The sequence below is a fragment of the Egretta garzetta genome, unplaced genomic scaffold (genome assembly GCF_000687185.1).
Source record: "Egretta garzetta isolate BGI_Z169 unplaced genomic scaffold, ASM68718v1 scaffold34, whole genome shotgun sequence".
In the NCBI taxonomy this organism is placed as follows: Eukaryota; Metazoa; Chordata; class Aves; order Pelecaniformes; family Ardeidae; genus Egretta; species Egretta garzetta.
Window position 1 is genome coordinate 3,597,774 of NW_009259586.1, and position 11,048 is coordinate 3,608,821.

The 11,048-nt window shown below is 60.0% G+C and overlaps 1 protein-coding gene across 1 annotated transcript in view; it reads left to right on the forward strand.

Annotated features, from left to right (window-relative positions):
- The window catches only part of RNF157 (ring finger protein 157), a 19,620-nt gene that overhangs the window by 326 nt on the left and 8,246 nt on the right, over positions 1 to 11,048 (forward strand). The window contains exons 2-12 of the mRNA XM_035893364.1: positions 2,294 to 2,421; positions 6,736 to 6,824; positions 7,399 to 7,545; positions 8,095 to 8,212; positions 8,315 to 8,381; positions 8,555 to 8,598; positions 9,000 to 9,047; positions 9,329 to 9,400; positions 9,973 to 10,132; positions 10,485 to 10,597; positions 10,877 to 11,020. Of these exons, the coding sequence (XP_035749257.1) occupies positions 2,294 to 2,421; positions 6,736 to 6,824; positions 7,399 to 7,545; positions 8,095 to 8,212; positions 8,315 to 8,381; positions 8,555 to 8,598; positions 9,000 to 9,047; positions 9,329 to 9,400; positions 9,973 to 10,132; positions 10,485 to 10,597; positions 10,877 to 11,020 (1,130 nt within the window). The remainder of the gene's footprint in view (positions 1 to 2,293; positions 2,422 to 6,735; positions 6,825 to 7,398; positions 7,546 to 8,094; positions 8,213 to 8,314; positions 8,382 to 8,554; positions 8,599 to 8,999; positions 9,048 to 9,328; positions 9,401 to 9,972; positions 10,133 to 10,484; positions 10,598 to 10,876; positions 11,021 to 11,048) is intronic.

Here is an 11,048-nt window from a genome sequence, read left to right on the forward strand (position 1 = left end):
CTCCTGCCAATGCCCTGGGCTTTCCCGTGCCTGGGCTTTCCCAGCAGAGCTTGGCATGACTGGAGGCTCCTGCTTAATGGCAAGGTTTTTGGAGAACCTTCCCTGGGAGGGAGTGTGGGGCCAGGGCTGCCCGCTGCAAAGGGGGAGCTGAAGCCCCTGGGCCAAGCGTGGGGTGCACTGGGAGCCTGCAGCACCCAAGGGTGCTCCCAGCTCCTGGCAGGGAGACTGGGTGACAATAGCGTGTTCCTCGCCTCCTGCCCATCCTATGGGAGACCCCAGCACCCACCAAACCACAGCTGGGGCCGTTGCAAAGAGCCTGTGCTCCACTTCCCATCTTTCCCCCAGTGCTGGGGAAGCTTTTCTGCAGCTTTAATTGCAATTTTTTTCCCCATCTCCTGCTCTTGACCCAAGTCAGTGCCAGGAAAAGCACCAGACAGCCCCATTCTGCCCTGGCCGTGCCGCTGCAGGCAGCTCCGAAGGCACTTTGCTCTTGATTTTTTTTTCACGTGGCTGTGTCCTTCCCTGGGGAGCTGCCTATAAATTATGTACGTGGAAAATGGGACCAGAAAGCAGCAGGCATCAATAATTGATGGTCGATGTTTGCTAACGGGCACGCTGCATCCGGGCATCCCTGTGCCACGGGGCATTCGGGTGAAGCTGAGCGGCCCCGCTCGTCCCTCCTGTCCTGGCGTTAGATCCCCTCTCCTCCTCCCCGGTTTCGGTTTTTAAATGCAGTATTAAGGCCTGATCCAGCCCTGGGCAGTTGCTGCATCTGCTGGAAGCCAACTGCAACCTCTGATGTGAGTCCTTGTGAGCAGAGCTGCAGCTCAGGCTTGACCTCCTTTGACCTGTGGACCCCAAAGGTTTAGTTTTGGGCTGTCTCCTGGGGATCTGTGGATGGCTCTGTGCTGTTGGGTTTGGGGTTTTTGCAAGCTGGACCCTGTCCCTGTGGCTAGCAGGACACAAGACGCTGTGTCCATCCCCCATCTGTTGCCTCTCCTGACTCCCAGTGCGTCTGCTCGCCCCTCGCCATCCCTGCTCGCCTCCACCTCTCCCATCTCCAAGGACAAGTCCAGACCCTCCTGCCCCGGCCAGATCCTGTCCCGTGGGTGCTTCTCCAGGCAGACGCAGTCCACATCTTATGGCCAAGGAGCAGGCACCAGCCAGCTCCTGGACGGACTGGGAGGAAAATCTCTCCTCCCAGCTTGGGGCACAGGACATGCCAGTGTTTGGGCTCTGTGCTTTACCCTGCGAGGGAAGAAGGGACAATGGTCATTGCCCAGCATTCATCAGGGCAATGTGGAGCACTTTGCAGGGTGACCTCCTGGTGGGGCTACAGCCTCCCCGCCAAATCCTCCCTCCTGCAAGCAAGCCCTTCCTAGGGAAGGCTGCAGGCTGAGAACTGACAGAACTCTGTTCGGTTGTGCTTTGCCCACCTTCCCGGCAGCGGCCGCAGCAAACCCGAGCGGGTACCTGGCTGCGGACACGCTGGCTCGAATGGCACACGAGGTCTGCGACGCCGGGCTCTGGGCAGGAGGAACCCAGCCCCCTTTGAGGGCTGCGTGCCTGGCCCATGCTGCCCCTTCCCAGGGGTGCAGGGGCCAGCCCGGCTCCCCTGGGGTTCCCAGGCTTTGGGAGATGCGAGCGCTGCCTCTCCTGCCTCCTTGGGAAACTGGCTGGTGTTTATGCAAAGGATTAGTGCTGCTCTCCTACGCTGCCGCCCCTGGAGCCATCTCCCTTTCCTCCTTGCAGCCCAGGATTCGGCTGCCCCTGCCAGCGCAGGGATGGTTGAAGGTCGGGGTGACCTTGGGCGGCTCAGGCCGGGCTGAGGCTTGCAGGGATTTCCCAGGCAGGGAAAGGGGAGCAGGTACTGTGCTTGGGAAGGGAGGCAGCCGAAGCCCCGAGTTATGAATCTGTTCCTGTTAAATCCTGCTGGATGCAGCAGCCCCCTGAGCTGGGTGCTGCCGTGGGCTGGACCCCCGCGCCAGCCTCTCCCCATCCCGGCTCTCTCCGGCAGCCGGGCAGGGATGGGATTGCCGGCAGCGGGGGGGATGTGGGCAGAGAGAGGGGAGGGCAAGACCCGCAGGCAGAAGGCAGCCAGAAGGGTCGCTTCTTGGCCAGATCCCCCTTCGCCTCTACCTGCTTGGCGTGAGCTTGACCCAAAAGGCTCCCAGCGAGGTGACCTTGGGTATGAAGCCACCTCTGAGCCATCGATTTGGTGGCTTCGTGCCGCTCCGTTGCCTGGTTGAAGCCCTCTCCCTCTGCTCAGGCGGTCTCTGTGTTTTCTTTCCAGGGAGCTACTTTGCCAACCACTTCATCATGGGTGGCGAGAAGTTTGACTCCACGCACCCCGAGGGTTACCTCTTCGGCGAGAACAGCGACCTCAACTTCCTGGGGAACCGGCCTGTGGTGCCTCTGTGTGTCACGGGGGTGCATGGCATGAGGCTGCTGGTTGTCACCACCCAAGGGCAGAGCCACCCAAGCGTACCTGGGGTGGCCTGAGTAGATTCTCTGATGTCTAATATAAGGGTTGGCTACTTGCTGCAGCCTGTCCTCTGCCAGCCCATCTGCCTATGTCCCCACACTCCACAGCAACATCATGTTATTGCCATCTCTCTCGCCTCGCTGCCAAACCTGAGTTGTGCGGGGTGACTAGGTTTGCAACTGGTTGGGGACGGACTGGCCGGTTGTGTGACGTCTCCTTTGGGTGCCGCTCTGTGTAGCACCCGTGTTGCAGATCATCGGACCTGCGTGTATTTTCTCACCCATAAGGGCTGCTCACATGCACAAACCCACTGGCTTAAAACCACCAGCTGGTGAAGAAGATGGTGAGGAGTGATGGGCTGATTTAGCCCAGCTCCTTCCTTCTCACTCCCTCTCCGAGAGCTGCTTTTCCTCTTGCCTTTCCCAGCCCAGCCGGGAGCCATCTCCCAGCCCAGATGGCACAGGGTGGGGGATATGCTTGGAGTGGTGCTGGGTAGAGCAGCTTGGACAGGACCAGGCAAGAGTATTCCCCAAGCTCTAGCAAAAAAGGCAGTGGGGACAGGAAAGAAGGTGATGGGGGCTGCAGGCAGCACCCATGGGTTTTGTGGTGCTGGGTCCTGCTGGCTCCAGCTGGTCCTGAGGCACAGGGAAACCCGGCTGCAGGGGAGGTCCCTGGACCCCTCGGTCCTGGAGATGTTTTTTCTGCTCACTGTTGAAAGGGAGGAAATGAGAGTGGGGCTGTCCCCACGGAGGGTTTCAGCCATGGGGGTAACGTCCCCCGCTCCTCCGGGTGCAACTCAGCGGGGCAGCTCGCCAGCATCGGCTGGAGCAGCGGGGGGGAGAAATAGCAAAAAAAATCAAGATGAGGATTTAAAAGGCACCAAAGCTTTTCTGTTGAGTCAAGATAAGCTTGCCTGGTGCCAACAGCCCTGCTCTTGAATGCTGCCTGCTCTGTGCTGGGGCTGGCGAGGCTGCTGCCATCCCAGTTTGTGTTTCCTCCTTGAAATCGGCTTTGGCAGCGTTTTGGCAGCATCGTACGGCCCTGCAGCAGGGAAGTGCCCAGCCCTGGGCTGTGCCAGAGTGGGGATCCCAGTAGAGCCAAGGGCAGGAGCACTCCCCAAAACCCGTGAGCATTGGGTGGTCAAAGCCAGCGCCTTTTTCTCCATCCTCTGCACTTCCCCAGAAAATGGAAAGTCAGCACTCGGGTCCTCTCTCCAGCAGCGAGCGCTGAGAAATCCTCTCAGTTAGAGTAAAAGCCTCTAAACTGCCCAGTGAGCAGTTCCTGAGTCAGACGCCCCGACAGCAGAAGCAGCAGGGAAGGTAAAGGAACAGCTTGGAAACAGCAGAAAGAATTAATATAGCATTGCAAACTAAATTGCATTGCTCCAGCTTAATTGCTGATGGCCCTGGGCTGCAGAGTTGTGACCGAGGTCTTGTCTCCCTGGGGAGTAGGGGGCATTTGGGGGCTGGGCTTTAAAGTCAGGCCAGTTTAGGGGCTCAGAGAGGGTTCAGAGAGAACCCGTGTTGTTTCTGGCCTAAGCCTGTGTCCAGATATCATTTGGGCATCTCTGATGCTGGGTCAGAGACTTGTCCTGGTGCTTCTTGGCTGCGATGCTTTCGCGTTCTGGCCTGCTGTGAGAGCTCTGGCTGGGCTGGAAGCATTGGAGATGGTCAGTGCTTTTTGGTAGGGGATTTAATTTGGGTTCCTTGGGTGTCGAGGGCCAAGGGGTCTTGGAAAAAAAAAAATGTGTCCCAAGTCCTCTCTGAGCTGAGCACCTTGGCTGAGCTATTAACAGCGCTGCCGCCGCGGGGATGTGCAGAGCACCCAGAGGCTGTGCAGACTCTCCCCTCCACAGGTACGGGATAGTCTGGATTTTCCAGATCGGGACTGGTTCCCAAGGGGCTGGGAAGGGTGTTGCAGGTTTAAGTAGCTGCCACTGTGCCGGGACACCTCCGCAGGGTCCGAGGAGCGGAGAAGCTGCTTGCGGCACCTGGGGAGCATGGGGTGTTCTGGGGAAGCCGGGGACTGTTGAAATGTGCCGCTGGGTTTCCCTGCCCACGCAAACCAGCCTGGGTCTGCTTGTGGAAAAACCCCAAGAAAGATTTTTGAGGGTTTGGGTTTTTTTATTGTTTGTTTTTTTTTTCACTTTAACAGAAGCCAGTCTGGACCAAATGTTGCTATAGATGCATTGACAGCATTTTTAAATGGGTAACGGTTGCAGTGAGGTTTTTTCTGTTGTTTTTCAGCTTGATTTAAATTGAGGAGATGCAAAAAGTCGGCTTTAAACAGCCACTTTCTGATGTGCAAATCTGGCTTGCAAAATTTCATTCAAAAAAACCCCCAAACCCCAACCCCCCCCAAAAAAGGAGCCCACACGTGGGTGTGAAAGAGCACAACAGCAATAGCAAAGCGGTTTCCGCAGCAAGAAATTTGCCTGTGGCACTTCCCCATCCTTTCCAGCCCAAGGCCCCTCGTGGGGCTGCACCCGGCTGCCTGCTTCCTCCTCCATCACCCACCCCTGGGTGCTGCGGCGAGAGGGGGCTTGCACCCATGGGTGCTCTACCTGCCAGGGCGACCCCTGCCACTTACTGTGGGCTGGTTTGGGTACAGCTCGGCTGGGCAAGGTGCAAATGAGCAAGATTGGATTGCTTCATTAATGTGAATAGCAGAGGATGTATCGTGACATGGCACGGCATGTTGTGACATGGCTCAGCTCCACCCCAGAGGCTTGCTCCCTTCCAGCTGCAACGGACGATCCTGCAGGTGCCCGTTTAGTGCTCATGACTCATTAAAAAGCTCAGTAACACCAGATTAATGACTCAGCTGCCCTTTTCCCCTCCTGGAGGGGAGGGAGAGGGTGGCAACTCCAAGGTGCCATCCTCTGCGCTGGATTCATCTTCAAAGCGCCCTGTGCCATCCTCTGCGCTGGGTCCAGCCCAGGCTTTAAGCTGCCTTTCGATGCCACCTGTGGGACCGGAGCTGCGGGATGGTGGGACATGGTGGGTGATGCCCAATTGGTGAAGGAGGGATGGGGCGGGCCTCTGCCCGGTGCTGAGAGCTGGCTGTCCTGTCCCATCCTGTCCTGTGCCAACCCGTCCTGCTCAGCCCTGCCCGGGTCCCCAGCCAGGGTGGTTGTGCAGCCCCATCCATCCTGCTCTGCTGGGCTTTGGGGGAAGGGAACGATGGCTTTGGGGACAGGGGAGGTGATGATGCCTTTCCCACGTGAGGGCGCCAGGGACATGGGAAACGGGCACCTGGCTCTGCGGGACATCCCCAAGTGCCATCTGCGATCCTTGTCCCCTTGGTCTCAGGGTGCAGCGGGAGCCTTGCTGTCTCTGAGCCCCCCCCGCCAGGGTGGGGGTCAGCATGGGGGGATGAAGGGACCCAGGCAGCCTGGCTTGGTTACTTATTCCCTCTCCCAAGGCATCAGTTGAGCCCTTTGGCTCTTGTGAGCATCTGCCACCCATGATGGCACCGAACGCCCTCCCAGCTCTGGCTGTCCCCTGGTGTGTGGTGACAGCTCACCGAGCCAGGCAGTAATCCCGGCACAAGCCTCTGTGTTTGTGTTGTCCTCCCAGGGGGGCTGGCACCTTCCTGGGGCTCAACCTACCTGGGAGATGGAGAGGGGGGAGACGGGTCCTGCATCCCTTCTTCCCCAGCGCCCTCTGTCTCCCTTGGGTGGCTGCAGTGCCAAGGAGCGGGTGTCCCCCAGCTGCCACCACATCCCCTCTCCCCAACAAGCCATGTAGCCCCTGTACAGGTGGACAGGAAGGACCAGGAAAGACAACGTCACCTTGGAGGATGGCATGACACCCTTGCAGCGCTGCTGCCTGCCTGGCTGCCCTGTTGGCTCCCCACTCTGGGCACAGGACTGGCAGACACCCCACCACCCAAATCCCATCCATCCTCGGGAGGAAACAGGGACACTCATGTCTGTTCCTCAGCTGGCAGGCAGGGAAGGAGCTTTGGCCTGAGTGTCCCCCCTGTCCCCAGTGAAACTGTCCCCTGCAAGGGGTTTCGGGCTTGCTCTTTGCAGGGGGGGATGTCTGCATTGCCATGCTGCCTGGTACTTGGGTGCCAGCGGGAGCTGTGGGTGCTCAGCACCCATCAAGATGCACCTGCCACCCTGGGTCCCTGCATACAGGGTGTTGGGTTGGGGCTGGGTCACTGGGAGGTCCGGGGATGAGGTCCACGTCCTCTGTAACTTCCCCTGCGTGCGTCTGCCTTCACTGGTGTCTCTCTTGTCCTAGTTCCCTTACGCTGCTCCACCTCCTCAGGAACCCGTGAAGACCCTCAGGAGCTTAATCAACATCCGCAAGGACACCCTGCGCCTCGTCAAGTGAGTCCTGGGGGGGAAAGATGGGGCTGGACACCCTATGGCCATGAGCCATGGGGAGGGAAGGGTCCAGCTGGATGCTCCCAGGGGATGCTGAGCACAGGGATGCTCTCATCTCAGCATGGGCAGATGGGGGGACAAGCCATTGCTGTCTAAATGTGCCCCTTCCCCTCCTGGCACGGGTGAGCTTCCCGCATGCGGGCACTGGCTGTGCTGGCTCCAGCGCGGGATTAAAGGAGCTTAGTGCTGCCTTTGAAGTGCTTTGCCTTTTCTTCCTCCCCCGCCTTCCAAAGGCTTTGTTGGAGGGAGGCTGGGGATTGCAGCCGAGCTGGGAGATTCAGGATTAAGGCTGAAATCTGCCTGTAGCGATTCCCAGCCTGCAGGTTTGACCTTGGGCATGCTGGGCCCTTCTGGCGTGCCTCAGTTTCCCCTCATGGAGTGGGCAGCCCTTTTTGGGGCCATGGGTGCTGAGGGGAACCTCACGCTGGGGGAGCCATCTCTGCCAGGGGGATGGTTCTGGGGCACCCCGAGCCCTCCCCGGGGGGTGCCCATCTCCCGGACCCTCTGTGCTCGCCAGGTGCTCGGAGGAGGTGAAGACCCCGGGGGAAGAAGTCAGCAAAGCCAAGGTACACTACAACGTGGAGTTTACCTTCGACACGGATGCCCGCGTGGCCATAACCATCTACTACCAGGCGAGCGAGGAGTTCCACAACGGGGTGGCAAGGTGAGGAGCCCCAGTCTGGCCTGCATGCCCCCAAACCCGGTGTGTCCCCCTGGCCGGGGTGTAGGGCTCTGCCAATGCAGGTGGAGCCTCTCCTCCCAGGAGCATCTCCCCTCCCTGGGGCAGGAGGTGGCTGCTGGTGGTGCCGAGGCTGGAGGGGGGGTTCCTCGCCTCCCCTGGTTGCCACCATCAGGTCCCTGCCAGCCCCTGCCACCTCCTTTCCTGTCCCATCCTGCTCTGCTCCCTCTTGCCTCCAGGTCAGAGCTGAGACCAGGGGAAAGCGTTGCCCCTCACGGTCCCTACCAGGTTGGCTGCCGGGTTGTCCCTGACCCCTCCTGTCCCACATTGGCTGCCTTGGGGTTATTTTAGCTCTGTGGATTATTTTAGTTCATTTTAGGACTTCTTGCCTCAGCCCCAAAAGGCATCCTGGAGGGGAGGGGAGGAGTGACCCCCCTCTTTCCTATCTTCCTGGCATCCTCACGATCCAGGGGACTGGGAGGAGCACAGGGACACCCACAGTGCCCCTGACTCTGTCCTCTCTCCATGGGACAGGTACATCCCCAGGGACAACAGCCTGCAGTCAGAGACGGTGCACTACAAGCGGGGGGTGTGCCAGCAGTTCTGCGTGCCCTCCCACACCGTCGACCCCTCTGAGTGGAGCGAGGAGGAGGTGGGTGCCACTGGACCATGGGGTCAGGTGTGGGTACGGATGTGGGATGAAGCCTCCATCACTGCTCCATCTCACCAAGCCTCTCCTCCTGTCTCTCTCCAGCTGGGCTTTGACCTGGACCGGGAGGTGTACCCCATGGTGGTGCATGCGGTGGTGGATGAAGGAGAGGGTGAGGAGGGGGTTCCTTGCTGGATTGGGCTTGCCCAGTTGCTGGCACCATGGTGCCAACCCTTGCAGCGACCAGGCAGAGCCTCCTGCTTCTCTGTGCTGCTGCCATGGCCCTGCCCGTCCCCTGAGCCCTGCCCATCCCCTGAGCCCTGCCCGTCCCTTTGTGTCTTGCAGAGCACACCGGGCACTGCCACGTGCTGCTGGCCACCTTCGAGAAGGTACGTGCCAAGCTGGGGCTGTCCTCCGCCTCCTGCCCCCTTGCCCACCTGGTGCAAGAGCCTGGAGAAACCCCACAGGGCTTGGGATGGTACTGCTGGGCTGGGGCTCTTTTGGGGCTGCTTCCGAAACTCTGGGAATATGCCCCAAATCCTTGATTTTAAGCACCCACTTTTGAGGCATTTGGTCTCAACTCCATCAAGTCTCCAGCCTTGTGATGTGTGTGGCGTCCCACGCCTGCCCCGTACTGGGATGTCGGGGGGAAAAACCAGAATTGCTGCAAAATGGACTGGTTGGGGGTGAGGTGGGACCGGCAGCAGGTACAGGGTGGGTGGGTGCTCAAGCATGGCAGTCCCTGGGGTGCTCAGCCCCGGTGCCCACCCGTATGCTCTCCTCCCTCCAGCACAGCGATGGCACCTTCTGTGTGAAGCCCCTCAAGCAGAAGCAAGTGGTGAGTGTCCGGGTGTCCCCACGGGTGGTGGCAGCTACCGCCCTGCACACCCCTGTGGGGGGAAGGTAGTGAGGGGCTTTCAAGGAGCAGCAAACCCCTGTGTGAGCAGCGTCCTGCCCCTGCCCTGCTCCTGCCTGCCAGGGAGCTTGGGGGCCACTGGCAATTTCAAGTGCATCGATGCAAAGAGAAAGTGGGGATGTTGGGGCAAGGAGGGGTGCAGAAGCCACGGCAGCTGGGGTGGCTGTGGCTCCGCTCCTCACCCCTTCCCCATGGGGTTGCAGGTGGATGGTGTGAGCTACCTCCTGCAGGAGATCTATGGCATTGAGAACAAGTACAACACACAGGACTCCAAGGTATGTGCCTGCGTCCCCCCACCTGCGTCCCCCCAGTCTTCCCTCATCCCCTCTCCCATTGCCCTAGCATGGGCCCAGCAGCTAAAACACACTTGGGGCAAGAGTTTGTAGCACAATGTGGAGGTGCTTGGGGCAGTACGGGTGTTTTGTGTTGGCATTGAAGCTGCCGGAGGCAGAAAGCTGAAGGATTGAGCCTTTTCCCCCCCATCCTTTGTGGTCCCTTGGGAGCGTCGGGGCTGGATCTTGCTGGCTTAGGAGGGCGCCTTGGGACTCAAAGCATGGGACGTGCCTCCTCCTCTGAGATGGATATATAGATATATAGATAATGTAGAAACTGGGTGGAGGATGCATCCCTCTGTGGGAGCCTGATGGCTCCAGCCCCATCTCCCAGCCTCCAGGAGGGGAGGGATAAGGTCCCAGAGTTGCGTTTCAAGAGCAGGCAGCCCAGGGACACAGGCAGGACCCTGCAGCATGCTCTTGGGGCACCCAGCTGGTATTTTAGGGCACCCCCCTTGTGTCGCATGGGCTGGGGACCCTGAGGCCAAGCAGCTCCTGTCTCTCCCACGGGGCAGGTGGCTGAGGACGAGGTGAGCGATAACAGCGCCGAGTGCGTCGTCTGCCTCTCGGACGTCCGTGACACCCTCATCCTGCCCTGCCGCCACCTCTGCCTCTGCAACACCTGCGCCGACACCCTGCGCTACCAGGCCAACAACTGCCCCATCTGCAGGCTGCGTAAGGGCTGGGGGGGGGGGGCTGGCATCTCTGGGGAGGTGGCTGGCATCTCTGGGAGGGGACTGACATCTCCCATCCTCAGGTTTTGGGGTCCCTCCAGCCCTGCATGCAGTGATGCCATGTGGGGATCCCTCTCCTGGGAAACGGGGGAGGCATTTTTGGGGGAGGGCGGGTGGTCTCCTTTCAGCGCCTGTTTTTCACCCCACCTATTGTCCCTGCTGCCGCAGCTTTCCGAGCCTTGCTTCAGATCCGAGCCATGAGGAAAAAGCTGGGTCCCCTGTCGCCCACCAGCTTCGGGGGTGGTCCTTTCAGCGCCTGTTTTTCACTCCACCTATTGTCCCTGCTGCCGCAGCTTTCCGAGCCTTGCTTCAGATCCGAGCCATGAGGAAAAAGCTGGGTCCCCTGTCGCCCACCAGCTTCAACCCCATCATCGCCTCGCAGACCTCCGACTCCGAGGAGCACTCGGTCAGTGCCCGGCTGAGCCCAGGCCCCCGGTGCTGGGGCCAGGGAGGTTTGGGGATGCGCATACTTCTGCGGGCCAGGGTTTATTTATTTAATGCAAATTGATCTTGCAAAAAAATGCATCAATACTGCATCTGGTTGGGTGGAAAGACCGTGGATTTGGGGCTTTCATTTGTGCAGGGAGTTTGTCTGTTCTCTGGGTTTTGGCTTCTTGATCCTGCTGGGCAGGGACAGCAAAATGGCCCAGGGGGGACCTTGATCCTATCTCCCCTCTCTCCCCAGTCCTCGGAGAACATCCCCCCAGGCTACGAGGTGGTGTCGCTGCTGGAGGCCCTCAATGGGCCGCTGACGCCCTCGCCGGCCGCTCTGCCGCTGCGCGCGCTGGGTGACCCCCCAGGCGCGGGGACTCTGCCCTCCTATGGCAGCGATGGCCCCCCGCCCCCCCCCCGCGCCC